Genomic DNA, 22,208 nt, shown 5'->3' on the forward strand with positions numbered 1-22,208 from the left:
TTTATGCATTACTTAAAAGCCGCGAACGCGACGAAAATATTTTACTCGTCATAAAATGATAGTTTGTCAAATTTTTATTCATAAAAATGCAGTTTCAACTGCTTTTTATTTTATAAAATCCTTATTCTTGAGCCGCCAGAGGGCCTTTTAAACAATAGGTAGTCTGTTAGCGTTGGTCAGTAGTAGTACAAATTCAATACGAACGTTTGTTTCTTGAAAATCTGATCACGATTTAAATACAGTATTTACTTTTAATATTACCGATATGTCATCGAAAAGAAAACGTATTGTATTATCATTAAAAGACAAATTAAAGTATTTTTTCGATTATCCGGATTTTTCCTTATCCGGACTACCTTCATCCCCAATTAGTCCGGATAATAGAGGTTCTACTGTATTTACTTTTGGGGGGCTTTTTTCACAAGTAGATTATAGAATACAGTATTGCATCAATATAAAAAGACGGACAAATCGTCCCATGGTCGAGGATGTAAGGTTAAATATCTCAATCACTTTTACGATTATAATTTGCAGAATTTTTTACTCGAACCCAGGGGGAAAGTGCTCGTTTTTCCCCTTCTTTTTACGCCCACGCATCTAAATATAAAAATGTTGTTAATAAAAGTTCTTTATGGATCAAAATTTTAATCGAAACATTATCACAAATCGATAATCGAATTTACTCGATATCACGTACAAATATTTTAACGTAAAGATGATTGTTTATAAATGCTTTTAGAACTATTTTGATAATTTATCTTTTACAATAACATTTCTTAGATGGAAAGTAAATTCAGCGTACAGTACATTAATGGAAAAGCAGTTATATAAAAGCATGCAATCGTTCTCTTTCACTAATTATCTCGAAATTAATGATGTTACAGGCCAATGGCAAAGCGTAAAATATAATGGGAATATAAAGTAAAAGACCCTTTTTCCTTCGCGCACCTCGTTAATGGCAAGAAAAATATCCATAATGATGTAAGGTGGAGGAGGATAATTGCTACCGAATTGACGACTGTCGAATGCTATTAGTCGAAATCAATCGGAGACATAAAAAAGGTTTGCTGCACGACACTGTCACCCTCCTACTTCTTTTATAGCTTATTACCATCCAGGTCGATCGCCTTCTCTGTTTAGCGTTGTACGTAAATGCTAGAATCTAAAGATCCAGACACACCCCCGACGTGAAGAGTACCAAATTTCTATAAAATCAATGAACCTATTTTATATTCTTTCTCTTTCATTTTTTAAAGTTTTACTCTCAGATTTAATAAATTAAAAACTAAATTATATGAAAACAAAATAAAACCGCTGCTGTATCTCTGTTTATATAGAATTATTGGATGCTGTATTATAATTACTCGAAGGAAAAAATTTAATTTATTACAAAAATTGGAGCTTCTTTTATGCTGTAAGCAGTGACACCATAATTTTGACTGTTCTAGTAGTTTTATGTGTAACAGATAGGCTAAACCTGACTCTAAATAACTCGAGGGCTTTCCTCCCATCCTCTTTTTCCTCTTAGTCTATTGTTTCTTTTGTGCACTTCTTTTTAAAGTAGATATTTTTGCCCGTCTTTCTACATTATTTCTTTATAAATTTACAACCAAACTTTTCAAAGATCCCCAACCTGTCAGCAACAATATTCGAGGAAACTTATTATAATAAATTAAGCACGGAGAGTTTTTTATTTCCAATATTCCTTTACTGAAATTTTAAAGTTCGGTATTCAGCAAAATATTCAGTAAAAAAAACGACGAAGGTAGATTCTTTGGCAAACTACATCGTCATCTCACCCAAGGCATTCTACAGATATGGATCTGATCATCTCGAATGAATTTAAGTAGCTGAGGTTGATGGCTCTTATCGGCATCATAAGCCAGCTAGGAAGACATTATAGTCTGTCTGCAATTTTCATGTCATTTGATTTTATTTTTTAAGCTAAATGATATCATTTGTTGCAGTAGATTTAATCTCGAGTTAGCTACAGTCCATTCGCTTCATATAAAGCGAATGTTATTTAGCAAACTGTAAAAATGAAAAGTTAAAGCTTAATCTGTCATCATTTATTTATTGTTATCACCTTAAATCGTCTTAAAAAATTTACTACCTTTATTTATATTTGTCATGTGAAAAATTCTAGAAATTTATTTTAAATTTAATTTTCTTTAGCTTTCAAATCAGTGTAATTTATTCAAATTTAGTTCATTTAGCAAAATTTCTGTTTGATTATCATCTAAAGAAAATTTTATATTTCATTTTTGAGCAATATTAAACAAGAGAAAATTGCATTCGAATTGAAATTAAGATTCGAATATTAATTAAATATACTAACCAGGTATTTAATATTTTAATACAAAATTAATATAGTTTATTCAAACTCGTCACACAATTCCAGATAATTTTGAACGAAGCATGTTAAACCTAGACCTAAGAACAAAATTTCAACTCAACGAACATTCGCTCCCATTTTTTTATAATGAAACTCACAGGAAATATTTATTTGGATTATGTTTCTGTAATTAAAGCTGTAATAGAAGCAATTAATTAAAGATTATTTTCGCAGACCTTCTAACGAAGGTGATAATGCAAGCCTCGTTTAGAATGCACGAAAAGGTACAACCTATAAAACTTCGGAATTTCCAGTTTATGTCACCGAATAGCAGGTCAATGATTCTAGTTAGTAGCCCTTATTTGTCTTCTCCTTGACCGAATATAAAAGAAATTTCCCTGAAACGATGTTTCTACCACTCCCAAACCATTAATTAAAAATCCAAGGTACTGTACAGTACAACTGAATCGAGATTTAAAAAAAATAAAATAAAAAACATACCTTCAATGGATAGGAACGGATGCAAAGTTAACAATCGAAGGTAATTAGTTCTCAACTTGTAATTTGAAAGAATGAGGGGGATTTGTACACAAGTTAAAAATGTGGAAAAGTTTTTGATGGATTTATTTCTAGTGTTGCAATTTACCTGAATTACAAGCGACCACTAGCGAGGTCTCTCCGGAGTAGAACCTCTAAAAGCGGGCAATCTACATACTCTTTATGGTGGAAGCCGAAGAAGGGGCAGGGGAAAAGCGCTGACCACTGTCCTGCAGTAAATCAATCGGCGACTTTGACAGTACCAAACAACAGACCAGATGGAACTGGGCGGATACGGCCAGGGGGAGTTCGCCCCAACCTCCGGCCCGAAGCAAAGCAGTTAAGGACAGCTTTTGTGTTGGCCAAATAGTTCTCTCCTACAGCAGCAGTTCGTGTCAATTAGGCGGTTTGGCCCTCTGGCTACTCTTCGATAAAAGGTACAACCGGCCATTTTCTTTTGGCCAACTGGATCTAACGTTACAAAGCAAACATCGTTTCCTTCCCGCAGAAATTCGACCTTCCAGCGAAAGGGGAACCCGCAGAGATGCCTTCCAAAAATTCGGGATGGTAGTAGCTGCACCCATTTTCATTATTTCTCCTCTTTGGAAGAAGACTTTTCCACTTATAATTAAAGACGATTTTGATAAACAAATAAAAACAAATTCAGAAAAGCATCACCGAAAAGGGGTTAGATACAGGAAAAAAAGCAATTCAAAATTAAAATTTCCAAGTTCTATAAGAAATTTACCTTTTCTTTTTTTACATTTAAGAGCCTTTTTCCTTGTAAATAATCTCAAGTATATAAGTCTAAAACATTCGGTTAAATGAAAATGAGGAAATAAATAATTTTCCCTGTGTTTCTAGTGTTAAACTCCAGGTGGCGCTGCCTGCTCGAGGACGGCGGTAAAAGAAAAAAACACTCCCACCTATACGTTTCGTGTATGACGTAACCTTTATCGGGTGAGTGATAGCCAATGTCCAAACGGGAACATTTTTAGTACCGTGTATCTAAAAACGGTTACAATGATTTAATCGGCATTCCCATTGGTCGGACGAATGGGAGGAATAATTAGAAACTGCCGTGATTTATTAAAAGGCGTAATGTCAACCGCGTGCTTAATGGCGAGTCCTTACTCTCAACAATTGCGATTTAGGCCCGAAGGCCTCTGATTATTTTTAAATAAGTTTAAGTCTAAACAATTTGCATCCATCCTTTAATTATTTTTAAATTTCTACTTTAAAAAAAATTTATTTTTAAAAGGGCGGAATTAATCTCCAACGCGAAATGACACAGGAAAGTTTCGTTAGTTTCACGCACTTCTCACGAAATTTATTGTATTTAGTGTTGAATAATATGAAAATAAATAAAAATGATTAACAAGTTATGAACGATTTTAAGGTCTTAATCATAATTAAAGCCGAGAATTAACTGAATAAATCTCCATTATTTGAATTAATTTACAAACATTATGCACTGTATGTAGGCTAATACCACATGAAATAATTAAAATTTCTGCCATTTAAATAAAATTAAAAATCTGTTGAGTAATTTACAAATAAATTGTAAATTTCCGAGTTATTAAATACAAATTCGTATGAACTTTTAAAGAGATTTGTGTGAATCGAAGTGCATTAAATTAACACGCGCATAACTTTGTTTAATATTATGTAAATTATATCGAAAATTATATTTTAAACCAAGAAATTCATTGATTGATTTTAAGAATGATTTAAATGTTTAAAACATTAAAAATAGCATGCAAAATCAGGTTAGTTTCTTTGACGAAATTAATGAATTTCAAATTTTTACTTGATCTCTTGCAAAGATCCATCTTGAAAATCCCTCTGAAGACATTAATATTCATGTTTTGCTCGCTTCGCATGTGTCAAAATTTAAGTTTCACTTTAGAAATTTATATATCGTTCATTCAAAGAATATAACGGTTTGATACATGCATACAGAGCTTATTTTATCATACACGCTTCAAAAAAAATTCTGGACTTCAAGAGGAAATTAGTGCATGTAACCGCTTTTAAGTTCGGAACTGTTCCATGCAAAATATTAATTTAAATGAAAATTATCGGTCCAGTCGACTATTCACTACTTTTCAAATGTTTTCCCGATTCAGCAGCACCAGCTGAAAGCCGCCGATCTTATTTTAGCCACTTTGGGGTCGACTTTCTCGGGAGCTCCGTCCCGCCCCAGACTAAATAGCTGCTTCTAGTTCACTCGGTGAAAGTACATTTCAAAAGAGAAAGCTCTCTGTGGTTACCGCTTACTGTTCTAATCCGAAATTTTCTTGGTTTTTTGTTATTGCATCTATATTTTTTCATTGTGGATTATCACTTCGAGAATTGGATAACTTATTTTTTATTTCTGGGATCCGGAAAAGTCGTTTCTTCAGTTGTTAAAACGGAGATTTGGAATGAAAGCAAAGGGTTGGCCTACGTTTGCCGCTTCTTACGAGCGTCATTGTGTGTGGCATGTGCGAGGAAAATTAATACGTGGCAGAAGTGGAGCGAAAGAAAGTTGGTCTCTCTCTTCGGCCGAGGGAAAAGACTCTTGGCGCCGAAAGTTGCCATCACGCGAGTGTGTCATCGATCGCTACTGATCGATTCTCGGAAAATGTTGGAAAAACTGCGGGGATACCCGGCCGACAACCGCATGCAAATGGGAGGAAGGAGTTTCTTTCCGTTTTCTACTTGCGAAATGGCTTCCTCCGTTCCGGACGAGAGAAGGAAAAAAAATCAAAGTTGGCATCCACGAAATCAACACGTAGCGCCTTTGGCCCGAGGAGCGGAGTCGGCGGCGGGCCACCGTATGACCGAGAGAGACAGCGCATGCTAAGTAGTTCCGCAAGATGGCCCTTCCGTCTCCACACGTTGGCGTTTGCTCCAATGCCAGCCAATCACCGAATTTGATTGGTCGGAGGTAGACGGGACGCTCACTACAACGAGAGACGTCACGTGACCTCGCAGACAAATCAGTGCCGGATTGAAGATGAGAATCCACGACCAAGCACGGGAAGAAGATGATGGAACCGGGAAAGACCACCAGACAGTGTGCTGTCACGTCGCTAATGGATCGAGAGACGACGTAAGAGCCAAAGAAGCCTCCATGGCTACAGGTGAAACTTTTTCCTTAAAAAAAGAAAAAAAAAGAGTATTTCTTTCGTATACCGGAAGGGTAAGCAGGGCCGAACGGAGCCGGCGCCGGCTCCTCTATTTGTTTACCTGTAGACCAGCTGCCCTACGACCCCGCTGGTGTTATGGCACAACTGCGGTCTTACCCGTCGTCCGCCGCCTCCCTCCTTCCTTTAGGGCTTTGGACCCTGCGGGGGACGGTCCCACCTCCCCTACACCCCCGAACTCGGGCGGGGAGTAGGTGCGAGGGAGGGAAGAAGTTCAGACAAAGAGATGCTGTCACGTTGTCCGCATCGTCTCGGCCAGTTTGGACGGTCCCGAAGCGATATCGAGGCCACTAACCCCGGCCGCGGTGGCCTTTCCGCATCTTCCGGTGGTGGAACGAGAGTGTCGCCGTCCACGTGCGATTGCACGGCGTTTATCGACAGCTAGGCCTGGTGGCGGAGTTGGCAGACCGAGGAGCCGCTACCGGCAGCTGCCTGCGAGCCGAATTATGGCCAGCGTAGGACTTAGCACGCGTTGCCACTACTGAGAAGAAATCGCGAGGAAAAGCGGTCATCCAGGGTTACGGCAGGCCGGACGTTTAATAACTCTAGCTGGAATGGAGGAGAGACGACGGCAATACGGAACATGGCCGACCACAGCAGCAACAATGGCGAGGACGTGGCAGGTAAATAGCGTATAGACGCTAAGTTGCCTTAAATGTAGTGTCGGACGATGGGTCCTTCTTTAGGTTTCCAGGTATGTTTTTAACTTTTGACTAAGTAGCTACGTCCTTGTATCCACCCCCGCCGGCAATCGAACGGTCCCGATCGAATCTCAACATGGCGGTTTGTGTTGTCAATCAGAAAGCGATCCGTCAGGTCAGTCTGCCCGTCCATCGTTCGGACTCCCAATTAATATACAATGGTACCTCTTCCACGCGGTTAGTCTATCTACCGGCACTTAAAAACCGGAAGCGATTTTTTTCGGTTTCCATTCGGGTACCGAAATGTTTCCGCTGTCGATTTTTGAATACAATGACTATTTCCGGTAGACTTTATACCGTAGGAGTTCCCTTCGATGGTCAGCCGGTGGTTAGAAAGGAGGAAGAGACGCTTAATGCCAATGACTGAATGGTCTTCTCGGAAATCTGTTACTACGAGTTAATGGCGAGTTAATTGGTAGTAAGACCGCTCGGGGCGACAAACCTGACCCTAGGGGCGCATCTTACACCACAGCTAGTTAGACTTATTTGCCTCCGTCTTGGCTGTGGAGCGGATACTTCGTCCGGGTCCATTTATACCGGTTAGGCTCAATTACGTAAGCTGTCCTCCTTATTAGTGGTATTGTGGCTTTTTCGACATTTGCTTTTTTGCCTTTCTGGGATTCGGGCGCCATCGTCTTCTCCCTCCTCCCGACATCCCGCTGAATATCCATCGTTTCTATCTAAATCCTGTTTGTAGGTCTCGTTAAAACCATAATTTCGCTTTGGCCTAGAGATCCCCGAACCGTTCAAATGCTAATCGGGATATAAAAGCGCGCTTCTGATATGACGATGCTCACATTTATTAGCTGTTTAGTTTGAGGATGACGGTGTAAATCGAGAGAAGCGGCTTCCCCTTCAAAACATTCATCCCCAAAGTCGGTGCGACCAGTCATTCGACCGGCTTCTCTCTCGTGTTATTTGACCTCCCTCTCTCCCTTTTAAAATTTTAAAGTGGGCGAGCGAGGGGAGTAAACTGTCCAATGAGGGTGATTAAAGGGCGATCAATGATTTGGTCTCGGCCGTAGATGTTCTCTCTCGTAATGCTAATTCGATCGGCACGTGTATTTGGTTAGCATTGGTCGCTCTCTTGACATAAATTAGAATTTTAATGTTCTTCGGCGATTGCTATCTTGCAATCCTACGAAAACTATTCTTTATATTCGAGGAATTTCACTCGATTCAATTTCTGATACATTTTCAATTTCTAAATTGAAAATCTCTTCCTATCGCAGGTCCCATTTTGAAATAAAACCGTAAAGCTGTTGCCTGTCACAATAGAATTCCAATAACGGTCTGCGGGAGTTAAGTCCTTCCGCCAACGCTGTGGACTTCAATTGTTAAAATTTTTATGTTCTTCTTGAACATTTATCTTTTCTGCAGCAGTAAGAAATTTTTTATCCCCGAATTATGTCCAGTACAGATGTGGCCCTCTCGTTACCAGCGGGCCAAACAATTAGGTTCGATGGTCCTTGTTCGCATCTGTTTAACCTTGAAGATATAGGACCAGCCGGCAAGAATACTGACATTCCTAGGCACGTCCTATCTTTGGGCTGGGGACCCCTCCAACTCCCAACTTCCTGTTATCTGAGCCCCCTAATTTATTTCCTTACGTCCCCTTCTCTCTCTCTTTCTCTCTCCCCTTCTTCTAATGTGCACAAGAAGACCGTTACGTTCGAGGTAAGAAAAAGGTTCGGTGCTGAAAACAGGTGTAAGAAGCCAGAGAACGATCGCATTCGGCTTCTCGTTTTCTGGGGACGTGCTCGAAAGATCGTTCACATTTACTTCTTTGGGGGTGTGGGTGGAGAGAACGAGAAGAGAGGGTGACGCAGAGTGCAAATTTTGGAAATGTTAGAGCGCATTTTCCTAAGTTGGAGACCTGGAGTGAATTTTCCATCCAGTATTGGGCACGGATATTTGTATGCTTTTCTTATCCCTCCCTGCTCATCCACCGTTCCCCTCCCGCGCGTGGCGAGTTGACCAGGTCAGTTGCCTGACCGGGTGGTGACTCACTGGCTTTCTTCTCCAACCTCCCCCATTGCAGCATTGTCCACTCCGCTTGTATAATTATTGTCCAACTGTCCACGTTGGCCACCCGCGTTTTATAAATTGTAAAGAATCGCGTATAAATTGTAAGCATTTCTTTTATTCTTCCCGAGACTGCAGTCAACCGTAATCTACTGTTCCTAAAGATTTTTACACGAAAATTCTCATTCTAATCTATATTATGCAATCTTTATTTCCTTTTCTATTTAGTTTTCTTCATTATATCATTCCCGAAAAATCGGATCGCGTTAAAATGCCATTAATGTAATCGAGTCCTGCGCAGCGAGCAGATGCTGCGCATATTTTTGTGTGGTCAACGTGGAGTCACCTCCAAGCAGAAGGCCTGGTCGACCCATGAATCACACATGACTCAACCGCAAATTCTACTGGTTCACATCTAAGATTCTCTTTGACAATATCTAAAACGACCTCAAACTAAATTATCTCTTTTTATAATAACTGAAAAACATTGTTTATTGCTTTGATTCTTATTATATTGTCTTTTTTTTCGTAGGGGGGTCGTTGGGCTCACGCAGAAGGGGTAAATGCAAGTGGTTCAACGTAGCTAAAGGCTGGGGCTTCATCACACCCTACGACGGAGGACCGGATGTATTCGTACACCAAGTAAGTGAAGAACATCCCTTGTTATTTACTGTATTTAAATATATCCGCGAAAACGTTCTTTTATAAACACCATAATATCTTCTCGCTTTGGCTTCTGTGTTTACAGAACGGACATTTTACGATTCGGGAGGAGAGAAAATAATATAATCACTTTTCTGTCTATTAAACTTACTTAGTCTTATATTTAACACCATAAAATATTAGGAAAATTAGATGATTAACGTCGCCTGACTTTATTTCGAACGAATTTTGTTAATTTACTCTGCGAAGATATGTCAGTTCTGTCTCATTGCAGTAGCTTTTCCATAAATTTAACCAGGCGAAATGTTGCCCGAAAATTTTGCTACAGTCACGATATGAATGTCAATTAACCTTCTTGTGTAGGATAATTTATCGTATGTAAGATGTACAGTACATGTACAGTATAGAGATTGTATATACTGAATAAGATGAATTTGTTAGTGAAAAATTGAATTCTAATCAGGAGGCTGCAGATGTTAGCTACAGTTTTTAGCAAAACATGGATATAATTTTAGTTTAGATAATTCGTTTTTGAAATTTAATCGTTGGTCTATATATTAGATACTTCGAGAAAAAGAGACGAATTGACTTCTATAGATTATGTAAAAATTTCAAGACATGTTTTACGTAGGCGAAGCGATTATCGATTATCATTATAATCATCCTTACAGATAGTCTAACACAACATCTCTAAATGTAAGTAACCTGATCGAAAAAACGGAGCTGCTGAATAGGTAAAAATCTACCTATTTTACATCCTCAAGTTAAGGCACTTTTCTTTGTCCAATAATGTTTCGGCTTCAATACCTGCCTTGTGGATCAAATCCCTAAATTCTTCCTGTTTCGGTCGTATTTCTTTGGCTCGACCCTCTCCAGACCTACCTTATTGTAAACAGAATGGTTGGCTGAATTCCAAGAAGAAGAAATCAGTTCCTTATACACCCTGATGTTTAAAAAAATACAACTTTCTTTTTTTAAGAGAAATTAAGCGTTGACGTCACGTGGAGCATATTTCAGATATTTCTGGCTAATCCAAAATTCAATTTCATGCACGACATTAACAATTACTTTCGGATAGAGATAAAAAATTTTTTAACTTGACTCGAGGTGAAAAAAGGGGTGCAAACTGTAAACGAAAGAGTAAAAAGAAGGAAGGGAGGGGAAGAAAAAGCAAATGGGGAAATTGTTCGGAGGGTCTACAAACTCTCTCGGTACCACGGGAGTGACAATTGCTATACACAGAACCGTCTGCCGAAAATACTCGGGGTAGATGGTATTTTTATGTGGGCGTTTCTAGAAAAGATTTTCTTTCTTCTGTCTCGGTCGCCTCTGTCATACAAAACACAGGTGTTGTCCATCCTGAGAGGATAGGACGCCATTGGAGAGGAGGCAGTCGGCCATCTTGAATGCTGTCGACTCGACAACCGTTTCTATGACAACTGGACTCGAGTCGTTTTTGTCCTCCCTATAAAAATTAAGTCGATGAGCGGGGAGGGCATCTTTATTTTGTTCTCTTGGCCGCGGTTGGAAGGATTTTGATGAAAAAAGAAAATTAATTGGCACGTTTAAATAAGCATAATCGTGTAATAATAATATGTGGGATACGGGATACATAAACATATCGAACGACGGGAGCGATGCATTTCTTCAAAATCAACTGCATCCTCATCGAGGTTAAACAGTGATCGGGGTCAATACTAACGTCTATCTCTTTGACCATCCGAATGCCTCATCGTACCTGTTGAAAGAAATTTCCAATCTGTTGACAATTTCCTCTAAGAGGAACTAGAATAGGCGAAACTCTTTCGCTTAACTACGAATAAAAATCTTAATGCCAACCATCTAAAATGAAAATATAAGTTAATCGTAATCATTGATTCAAATGGTATATATTTTTTTAGTATATATAGTTTTAAATAACATTAAAGGCGCATAAATTCACGAATATATATATACTGTATTATATATTTAATATAAAAAGGAGACAAAATGAAGGCAAATTAAATTCAAGGCCACTAATATTTAATCTTCAACAGAATAGCAATCGAATATATCAATAAGTGTTATAAACAACAACAATCAATTATAATATTGATTAGATAATTTTTTATATTGCGACTGTTAGCAATCAAAATGGCTTATTATACAATACTGTATAAGTTGCTGTTTATGTAACGCATCCGGTTGTAATTTATTGTTTTATTTATTTTATTATATATATATATATTTGCTTCATCCATCGCAAAATATTTAATATGAAATTACGGAATTCTTTCAATTCCTGCGAAAAAAAAAAAAAAAGAATTTTCTCAAGTATGAAGCTTTCTTTTCTCACGCAAATTTCTCGCTAAATATTTTAAATGTTAGTAAAAGATGACGATATTGATGAGCTAATTCGTACTAGTCAATATTAAATATTATCAAAATTAATATTAATAAAGGAATAAAAATTGTTTTATTATAAGATTTAATCGTATTAATACCGATTTTATATGAAAATTAATTAGAAATAGTCAAGACTTCGCACAAAATAGCAATATTAGCAGTTAAATTTGTAATTTTCTCGATATGATGATGTCCTTTTTGGCCGGAGTCAAATGAAATTTGTGTAATCTCCACCATTTTATTACAGAATAAGGAATAAGAACTGAACAATGATAAATGCGAATGTCATTTTTGCGCTTCTAGCAAAGGTTAGATATCAAAATAAGGCAAGGGAAAAAAGAAAGCTAGAGGAAACGCTATTGACTGATGCTCTAATAATAGAAATGATATTCTATCGGAGAGACTGGCAAGAAAATATTGATTGCAACCGGAGATTTTGCTCCTTAGTGAAAGTCTATGAATAGACTGGAAGGCTCATCCTTGGGATTTACCGAGGAAAATTGTAAAACATATGTTTTGTTAGTATAGACCCAATCCCGGACCATTTCGGGAAACCTGGACATTCTCGTGGCAGAAATTTATGATGCCAACACTCATTAGTCCAGCTAAACCGATATTTTCCGGTTTATTTTCGAACTTTTCTTACGATCTTCTACTTCTTCCTGTATTTTCCCACTCGTTCCGCTATCTTAAAAGATTTCCCCTCTTCCCTTCGGCTTGTCCTTCTTTCTTAAAACCGGCTTCTTTCCGGGTGGCAATTGTCCTGCAAGGTAGAACAGCGGTGGGCACACACGTGCCTTTTACCGACGTAACAGGTAGCTAGACTTCGATGACGTCACCAGTGACGTAGCGTGCCACTTCTCGCATGCCTGATGCCTGCTCCAGAGACCTCCGCCCGGGCTATTAATAAACAGCGGTCGTCTGCGCTCATTCTTGTGTCTGCGACCGAAATTCCTCTCTCGGCTTTTTCCCCCCTTCGTTTTTCTTATTTTCTCTCATACTCGAGCCCGGGGGAAGCCCGGAAGGTTCTCGCTCTCTCTCCGTCTGCAGGAGAACGAATTTTTCTCTAGGGAAGCGCGAGAGCATTGCCTTCATCCGTCCCGTCCGCGCCCAATAAACCAATGCACATAACTTCCCATAAATTGTTCTTGCGCATCTTCGTCGACTTAATCGTTCCAGAAAATGCCCGAGCAAAACAGCGGAGCTTTCTGTCATTTTTAGTCACAAAAAACCCAGGCACGTCGCTACCAAAATTGTGAGTCGTCGCTCTATTTCTGGTCTTGACAATGTTTCTACTGTTGTATCGTGTTTATGTCTCTGGTCTCTAACCCGACACAATAGATCCCCGACTGCATCCTATTGTCTCTCTTCGGTTCCCAGAATAAACTCTAGAGAGATACACCGTGACATAAGTTACAACCATTTATTTTTTTCCCCTACCCGCCAATGTCCACTCGTTATTTGCATGTTGGCGAAAATATCACTTTCGAGCATTTTCCTTTCTTCGGTAAAGAGAAGATTGCCAAAGGATATCCTCCGTTGGATAATCAGCGAATCGTTTCATAAACATGCAGTTTTTTTTAGATTTTTTTTTTTAAATTGCCAGCTAGTTACTTGGTTTTCCACTTCCTGTTTATTTCAAGGATCGACGGGGTGACTCAAAGAATGAATCACAAAATCAGAGAGCGATTCAAAATTTGCAAAAAGAAAAATCTGCATTATTTCTCGCGAAACTGTAAAAATTACATAGCATAAATTTCGAAATTAACTGCAAACTTCAAACTTCGTATCTATCTATCAATCTATCTATATGTATATATATTTCAATCAACAATTGAATTTATTCTACAAAATCCAATAAACCGTAACTTAGATTGGATATTGGAGATGACACGTTGGGGAAGGGAAAAAGATGCAGTACATCATTGACAGGTTCTAAAATGACAGAGACAAATAGGTCCAGATGTTTATTAACGTGTCAAACTAATGGAAATATTCCTAAATTTAACTCTTAACGAATAATAATAATATAATAGCCTTGATATCAATGCATAAGACTCATTTGATTTTTATAAATGTCAAAGGAATGTTAGTAAACGACGGCACTTTTTTGATCCTTTTTTTTGTTTGTTTTTTTAAGATAAAAATGAGGTCTGGGTGCCATACCTAAGGCTGAGATCTTTCGTCTTCATTTCCTCGTCGCTAGCGACATCTGGCGACGACAAAACGGAATTCTAATCCCAATTCATTAACATATTCAAATTTATAAAAAATAATGATTTAAAAATTATGTGTTAATTGTTTTATATTATTATTTATATAATGAAAATAAACAGAAGTAGAACGTCCTCGGTTATTTGTGATATAAGAATTTGAAGATTAATTTTGACAGTTTACTAAACATTAAGGGAGCAATTCTGACGGTTGTAAACACGTTACTTTCCTTATTTATAAACAAAAATAACGATAAGAAACCGAAGAAAACGCTCTCCGTTTGCGATAAACTATCTCTTATCTGATTAAGATTTTGGAAGATGTAACATAATAATAAAATATTTGAGTGTAAGCTTTGTGGTTAAATAACTTTAACGATAAAGGCCTAAATAACGTCCATATCAGATAAATTAAATTGCATTTTTAATAGTCCTAGTTAAATAATAGAAACGATTTAGATTTTTATACAGTATTTCCAATTCTAACCGTGTAGGATCTAAGAAAAAATCTGTAAATTAAAATGTTTCGGTATAAAAATAAAAGCATATAATTCATTATATCAATAGATTCCCATATAGAAGATAATTTTTACAAGTGACACATCATTCTGTGAAGAATACAGTTGAGAAAATACTTGTAAACTAAAACACATAAAGTTGATTCTACAAAGAGGTTACAAAACATCTTTCTTATTTACACTAATTTTATAACTTTATTATACTATGCATTACGTTTATTTCTGTTATTAGAACATATTTAATAATGTATTTAAAAGTTTTATGTAGAGAGTTTATGGTCATAACACTCATTATGGGACTACATTACTAAATTGATATTTTCTATATGCAGGTTGATTAAGCCATTTGAGATGCTGGAATGGCTGACGTAATATAGGCTAATCATCGTAAATTAAAAAATATCTAAATAATACTACTTATTAACTTTAAAAATGCGTGAAAAATTCGTATGAATCTTATCATATTTTATTATTAATAATAATTTAAAATGATTTTAATTCTTTTATATATTCTATATTTTATATATATTTTATGCCAAGCGAATTTAAGAAACTGTAACGTGTAATTTTTTTAGATATGTAATATATGCTCGTGTTTATCCAGCTATTTTAAGTTATTCGAGTTTGAATAGCCTCGATACGCATTCGGTACAGTAAGAAGCTCTATGCTGGATAAGCATTGAGATCGATTCCTAGTTAATTCCGGGTCTTCCCCTCCCAATGAGGCTGTAAAGACCACCCACTTTCTTTCTAAATGGGTATGTAGGCTATCCAGGGGCAAGGAAGCATAGTATTAACCACGTCACCGTACTGTTGAATACTACATTGTATAAATCCCGTCTGGAAAGTCGGTATTTTTGTTGTAATTTTTAGAATTTACAAGAAGAAAAAAAACGGGGGAAAGAAGAAGAAAATAAAACGTAATTTGAATCTTTAATCTATTTCTTCTTGCGAGTTCGTTGTCATCGTGTGACCAGAAAATTCATTTCGTAGGTTTCTAAAAATAGCTTCCAGTCCGGGATGATGATGATGATGAAATGCCACTCCCAAAAACGACTTTCGTCTTTAGTTTTTATTTATTAATTCGACGGTTTCTTCGTATTATTTTATGGAATAAAGACGAACGAAGGTTAATTATAATTAATATATTAGTAACGTTAGATAGAATGTGGTAACGACGATCTCAGATATTTGATATCTCCTTTTGAGGATGCTAATAGATGTTTACGATCGCATTGAGTACCATTAAGTTTATATGGAGCAGATAACTGACGTGACCGATTTGCTGTCGAATATAAGTTTATTAAAATTTTTCTCTGCTTTATTATATCAGAAGTTTGTTATATTCTACTACATATGTTTTAATCTGCTTAAATTCGATATTTTTCAGTAAAGGATAATACTATATTTTAAACAGATTTCTGTATGATAAATGCTTGACTTATTAATAAAGTACGAATTTCGATGCTGAGATAATATAAAAGTATATAATATTAGAAATAATTCAAATTTAAATATGTTAATTTTAATAATAATTTTACTATCAAAAGGACTATCGAATATCAACAACATTTTTTTCTATAATAAATTCTGTTAATTTTAGAAATTTAAGAAAATATATGGACAGTTAAATAGTTTAACCCCTTGTTAATTTTTTTGATAAATAAAATAACATTTTATATTCTATAATTTAATATTGTTCATCACATCGAACGGTAGATAATTGTTTAATAATAACAGTTTTCAGTTAACGTAATTAATAAAGGCGATTATAAGAATACAATTAGGCAGAGTTAAATCTTAGAAGTAGTATTACGGTAATCAGTTTTATTTTTGTGTTATTTCAAATAGCAAATGTATTACGATAAAGGTTATATTAGTTTTTCTATATAATAAAGATTGCTTTATACAGAAAAGCTGTTCAGTTACATAAAGATATTATTCTACAAGACATATAAGTTCCATAAAACTAAGACGTGAGGTGATTGACATCTTTTGGTGATACGAATGTTACCAATTCGTTGCTATAATTTTAGATATTTCCTTCTTTTATTCATTTTAAAATTATCATATAACACAGTAAAAATGTATATATCATAAAATAATCGGTCCTAATTTAAATTAAATTAAGAAGACAAGTTTCCGAGTAATCTGTGTTTTGTTACAGACTTGTTTTTGAGTACAGGAATTTAAAAACAGAAAAAAAAAATCATTAAAACAAAAGTATTATAAGTTTAGAAATCAGTCGACAGACTTCAATGATGTTAATAACAAGTTAAAACCCTATTTAAAACCATGTAGAAATTCTATAATGGAGTTTGTTATTATCAGATCAGTGTTTACTTTTATTAAGCTTTATCTAGAAATATACAGGGTATGCAGAAGTAGGTATACGATTATACCTAAATATGCAACTACTACAGATGATTTGTGTTTAGGATAATATTAATTATAAATTTATTTAGGTATACAAGTTGGCAGAGTTTTTCTTATTTATGATTTAAGCATAACAATTAATGTTTTTTTATATAATAAGAACTTTTTTCCATAATAAAAACTGTATACTTGCTTTTGCACCCACTTATATTAAGCTACAACGTTTTAGATTTGTATATAAATAAAGAAAACTACTCTAAATAAGTAATAGTATCAAATTAATTCTTGAATTAAAGTAGGTTTACAATAAATTCATTTCAGAATCAATTTTTTTTTGTCGTGTAAGCTTCGATTAGTTTCGATGAAAGGGATGAATCGGGTACTTTTATTTTGTATTTTACTCTATCTAAGTTTATTGCAATTCTATTTTTAAATTGTTCGAGTCGAAATTTAACTTACCGAAACTTTCTTACAGAGCATTAAACCGTTGTCTTTGAAAAAAAAGAGGTTTATTATCAGAGAAAGAAAGATTGCAATCGCTCTTCTATTGAAGAAATTGACGAAACACTTTTTCTCCCATTTTCTGAATTCTTCGAAATCGTCTAACTGCTATTCTTACAATTTAGGCAGTTTGTCCAAAAGTCGAGTCTTTATCGAAGGAAAGAGGATTTATTCGGGAAATGTTCTCCATTCTTTACGAAATTATTACTGAATCTACTTACTTTATCACGGGCTACAATATTAAACGTGTTTTTTCGAAGATGGTCCTAACTTACTGGTTAAAATTACTTTACTGAGGTTGTTTTCATTAAAATTTGCGTTCCACAACTCGTGGTGATAAGCGTTCATCCGTGTTATCGCTTGTAAGCTTACGCTCGTTTGTCTCACAGATGCGACAACAATAATTGTACTCTCTACTCCATCTCTTCGACGTATCATTTCTCATCTCACCGTATAATCGAGTTCCGATTAGATGTGGACTCCCCGTAAACCGTGGATGTTCTACTAGCTACTTTCGATAACGTCCTTTTACATACAATACCTCACTTTTATATTCCTCGCACCGTCGTGAATTTGTGTCGGACCTTACTGTAAAAAATACATACATTTAAGCTAGTAAAATATTTACTTTTAAGGCAAAAATAGTTAATTTTGAAAGGCGTTTTATACGGTTACTCTTTTGATTTTTTACTAAGTCAAAATCTTATCGATCTTTCTTTATTACAATATATTATTCCATATTTATCTTGTTAAACGAACCGAAGCAAACATTGATTGATGATCCACTTAATTGTCGACTATTGCTATTATAAAACTACCCCAGTTTAATGATTTCCTTAATTATTTCTGAATAAATTTCTAATTTAATGTAATTTATTAACATTAAAACTTGTATCGCTTTCGCGCCCTTTTTAAATTAATTTTTCACGTTTTTATCATTGAAATTGGAAATTACACAACGTCAACAAATAGTTTTGTACAGTCGATATTTCACAATATATTTTAAATGTTTATGTCGTGCTCGTAAATATCTCAATGTCACGAGACGAGGACACTAATCCATTGCTGACAGGCCCTGTAGTAATTCAGTTATACTAACCCCTTGGGATTTTCAAATGTCAAATTTACTACTACAGCAGTAATGACACTTTGATAAATTTAACTATAATAGTATTTAAGTGAGGGTTAATTGACACTGATCGAATGAAAGTATTGTACTGAAAGCTTTAACATCTCTCTTTACAATAATCGAGTCTTTAATATTAAGATTAATTATATATTTCTAGTAAATATAATTTGCCTACTTGTTAAATATCCTACTGCATTATAATTAAGAAGGAAGTTCAAAAATTTTTTATGAATTTTAAAAATTAATAAGAAGCTTTCGAATAAAAATTTAATGAAAAGTTAGAAAATTCATCACTTTTTTTCTATACCGAAAGCCAATAAATAAATGAACTTTCTAACAGTTTTTTTTTTTTTGGTTTAAATTTATCATGAGATTTCACGCTTTAATGAATTGTTTACTACACTGATAGAGTTATGAGTAATAAAAAATATTTTTACTGTTTTAACTGAATGAAAAATGCTATTAAATCAAAACTCCGAAATTTATAAAACTATTTACACACGAGATTTTAATTTTATTATTAAACTATCCTCTACTTTTCATAAAGGAAAGTATTAATATATTTACGTAAGAATCCTGTTGAGAATGTAACTACTTAGTACTAAAATGTACAGTATATTCTGATAAAGCCTTCTAATTACGTTACATCATTCGATAGATAAATTACATTAAACGGTATTTCCTCATTCGATCGCACACTTTCGGAAAGAAATTTATTTTAAAAATTCGATTAAAAAAGTATCAAATTGAAACGTTTCCCTGAAGGATTTCGTGTTAAAAACTGTTTCCCCCCCTTTCGGAAATTTATTCTCAGTAAATAAATCTGAAGCGGGGGAAGAACGACCAAAATGGCATCTCGTTAGACCAGTTTCTTTTCTCGTTGAAGATGCAATTAATTTTTTGCAAATTCAACATTTTGCAGTCGGTGAAAGGTTAAACCGAGAGCGTGAGTAATCTCCGTTGGAGAAGCTCGCTCGGTATGTCATTTGTTCGTACCAAGTCGGGCGGTTCCCTTTTAAACCAGAAAGAACATCAAACAGGCAACACGGTAAGAAGATTTTTAAATATTCTTCATACTTTAAATTTCATGAATTTCTATAATTTTTCATTTGAAATTTCGTCGTCGCGAGTGCCTAGAATTTGCGCTTCGATTCGCCGTTACAAGCGGATGGATAAATCTGGCTTGCGGTGGTACGAAGAATATCTCGATTAGAAAAGTTATTGACAAACAGGCATACAATGACATCAAGACGAAAAAGTGATTTCCCAGCACGTGGAAGGTCTCCAGAGTAGAAGCTTATCTCGCGCCTCAGCTTTGATTTTTCGTAACCAGTCGGAACAGCTGGCAAAAAAGAAGCCTTTTCTCTATTCGGAGACGTCTCTCTTAACCATCATCCCTTTGGAGCAGTATGGAGTCAAAAACCCAAGCGACTGGCCATCAGTCTGGTAACGACTTGTGCATGACATCGATGCTTGACTTGATCTACTTTACTCTAACAACCACCTGCTGTCGGTCGACACCTGTATCATGGGAGAACCAGATGGCACCAAGGTTGTCTGCCGCTTCTTTCTTTCTCTCTCTTTTTTTGTCCAGGCATTTGATTCAGAGACTGGCTTCTATTAACAGGTAGTAAGTGAAGCACCTGTTACGACGCGTGGCCCTCCTATTAAGTAGGAGTTAATTTATTAGGATGGATTTCGAACGGAAATTTTTTGCGCCCCGTTAGGATCGTATACTCGACTGTTGTTTCGAAAGTCAAGCGGCCGGTTCTGTAAGAGTTTTCGTGCCAAAGGCCAGTGAGAGGTCACGACTCCGGAAATGACGGGGGGGGGGTTCGGCGGTTTTTGGGATTTCTTCCGATTTCTGTGGTCGTAGATCAAGGGTGGGATCACGAAAGGTGAATTCGGCTTCTGTAGAGTAATTGCGGATGTGTGGGTCGTAGGACAAGGGGCTTTCTTTATCTCCTTTTTGTCTCTCGTTGCCCACAGTTGTAAATATCGGTTAATGTGTCAGTTGGCCGCTTCCTCTCCTCGCATCGGCCGACAGGAAATTGGTGTCGGACCACCGCTACCTCCAAATAGTTTAATTGCGAACCGACGGATGAGTTGAATGCTACGCAACTTCCTGCCCTTCCTCTCTCCCACACTTTAAAGCCCAATGGCTTAAAGTAGATCCCGCAGGTTACAGAGCCTTTTGCGAAATGACCATCTAGATGAACGGAAAAGGGGAGAGAGAGAGAGAGCTATCATAATCGATATTTGGGTTTATGCGAAACTAATCCGAAAAACAAGATTTTTGCATAAATATCCGTTTATCTAGCTCCCGGCACACGATACAAATTGGATCATCTGCCAGAATAAATTTCTGTATCGTTGTCCAAGAGATTATTCGTTGATTTTTGCTTTGATTCGTTCGAATCTTCTCGTTCTTCTCTTGTTAATATTGTCTCTAATCAAACGAAACAAGTTACTCAAGTTACAACACTCTTTCCATTCTCATAAACATTCGTTTAAAGTACAAATTTCTTATTAACTAAGCCATCGAAAATATCAATTTAAAATTAATTTAACCAACATAAGTCATTAATATATGAATTGTTATTCCCATTATACTCAATTTATTTACTTTAGAATGGTTTGACAGATTCAAAATATCCCAAAAACTAAATACAAGGTTTCCTTATGTAGAGCTTATAAATTTGGGTGAATTTAATTAATACGTATTAAAAACAAACAAGAAATTTAATTTCTTTATTCTTATTTTATGAAGAGGCGTAGAGACTGCAACATAGCTTAATACGAACTGAATTAAATATCCAATCTCCATCAATTAAGCTTGAAGATTTACTAAATCTTCACGAAATCATTTCTGCTTAATGTTAGAATCATAAAACACCAAATAATCGTTCACTACTAAATTAATTTTTGAATAAATTTAATAACATTTTTACTACTTTATTTTCAGAATTTTTAATTTCGATTTGAGAGATAATTTTCGAATTTTAATGCTGCACTTAAAGGATTTTAAGGTTGTTTCGGTTAATTTACGCACCTATTTTTATCACTTTTTTGGTTGGATTTCAAGGAACTAAATCATCTTAAAAAAAGTAGAAACTTAACGAAAAAAAAACGAGAAAATATTCGAAAAATTTCTTAAACGAGAATTTTTTCGAAATTAGAATATTTTACCAGCGAAAGATATAATAAAGTCCTTATTATAATTCAAAGAAACAATGCTAAAACATATCGAAAACTTGTAATAATTTTTAAAATATATTCTATAAAATTTTATGTAAGAAGTTATTTTTTAAAAATTTCTTAATTAATTATAGAGCGAGTCGTACAAGATAATGAATTATGATTTCTATTGTATAAAATTTACAGTATGTTTGCATAAAAATATAAACTTTTATCTGTACTGTACAGTACATAAAATATTTATAAAATACATCAAGTACTGCTATATGGCATGCTATAACCACCCCCAACAAAACAAGTAATTCGCTCCATAAAAAAAGTAACCAATAAAATAAAAGAATTAGCGCGTTATAAACAAATTATTTTTAATAAAAATCTTTCAAAAAGATTCATCGGTATTTAATTTGGGCATTCGTATTGTTCTATGTTAATCTAT

General features: G+C 35.4%; 1 protein-coding gene across 2 annotated transcripts in view; it reads left to right on the forward strand.

The window, feature by feature from the left end:
* The first annotated feature begins 5,558 nt into the window (after window positions 1-5,558).
* The window catches only part of LOC111625037 (protein lin-28 homolog), a 35,886-nt gene continuing 19,236 nt past the window's right edge, over window positions 5,559-22,208 (forward strand). Inside the window, exons 1-2 of one of the 2 annotated variants that reach the window (XM_023368047.1) lie at window positions 5,559-6,000; window positions 9,322-9,431. In XM_023368047.1, the coding sequence (XP_023223815.1) occupies window positions 5,874-6,000; window positions 9,322-9,431 (237 nt within the window). In that variant the 5' untranslated portion in view covers window positions 5,559-5,873. Of the gene's footprint in view, window positions 6,001-6,418; window positions 6,687-9,321; window positions 9,432-22,208 lie in introns of those variants that run through there. The other variant, XM_023368049.1, reaches the window with a different exon arrangement.

The sequence above is a fragment of the Centruroides sculpturatus genome, unplaced genomic scaffold, assembly GCF_000671375.1.
Source record: "Centruroides sculpturatus isolate CEXI.00-Female unplaced genomic scaffold, Cexi_2.0 scaffold40, whole genome shotgun sequence".
In the NCBI taxonomy this organism is placed as follows: Eukaryota; Metazoa; Arthropoda; class Arachnida; order Scorpiones; family Buthidae; genus Centruroides; species Centruroides sculpturatus.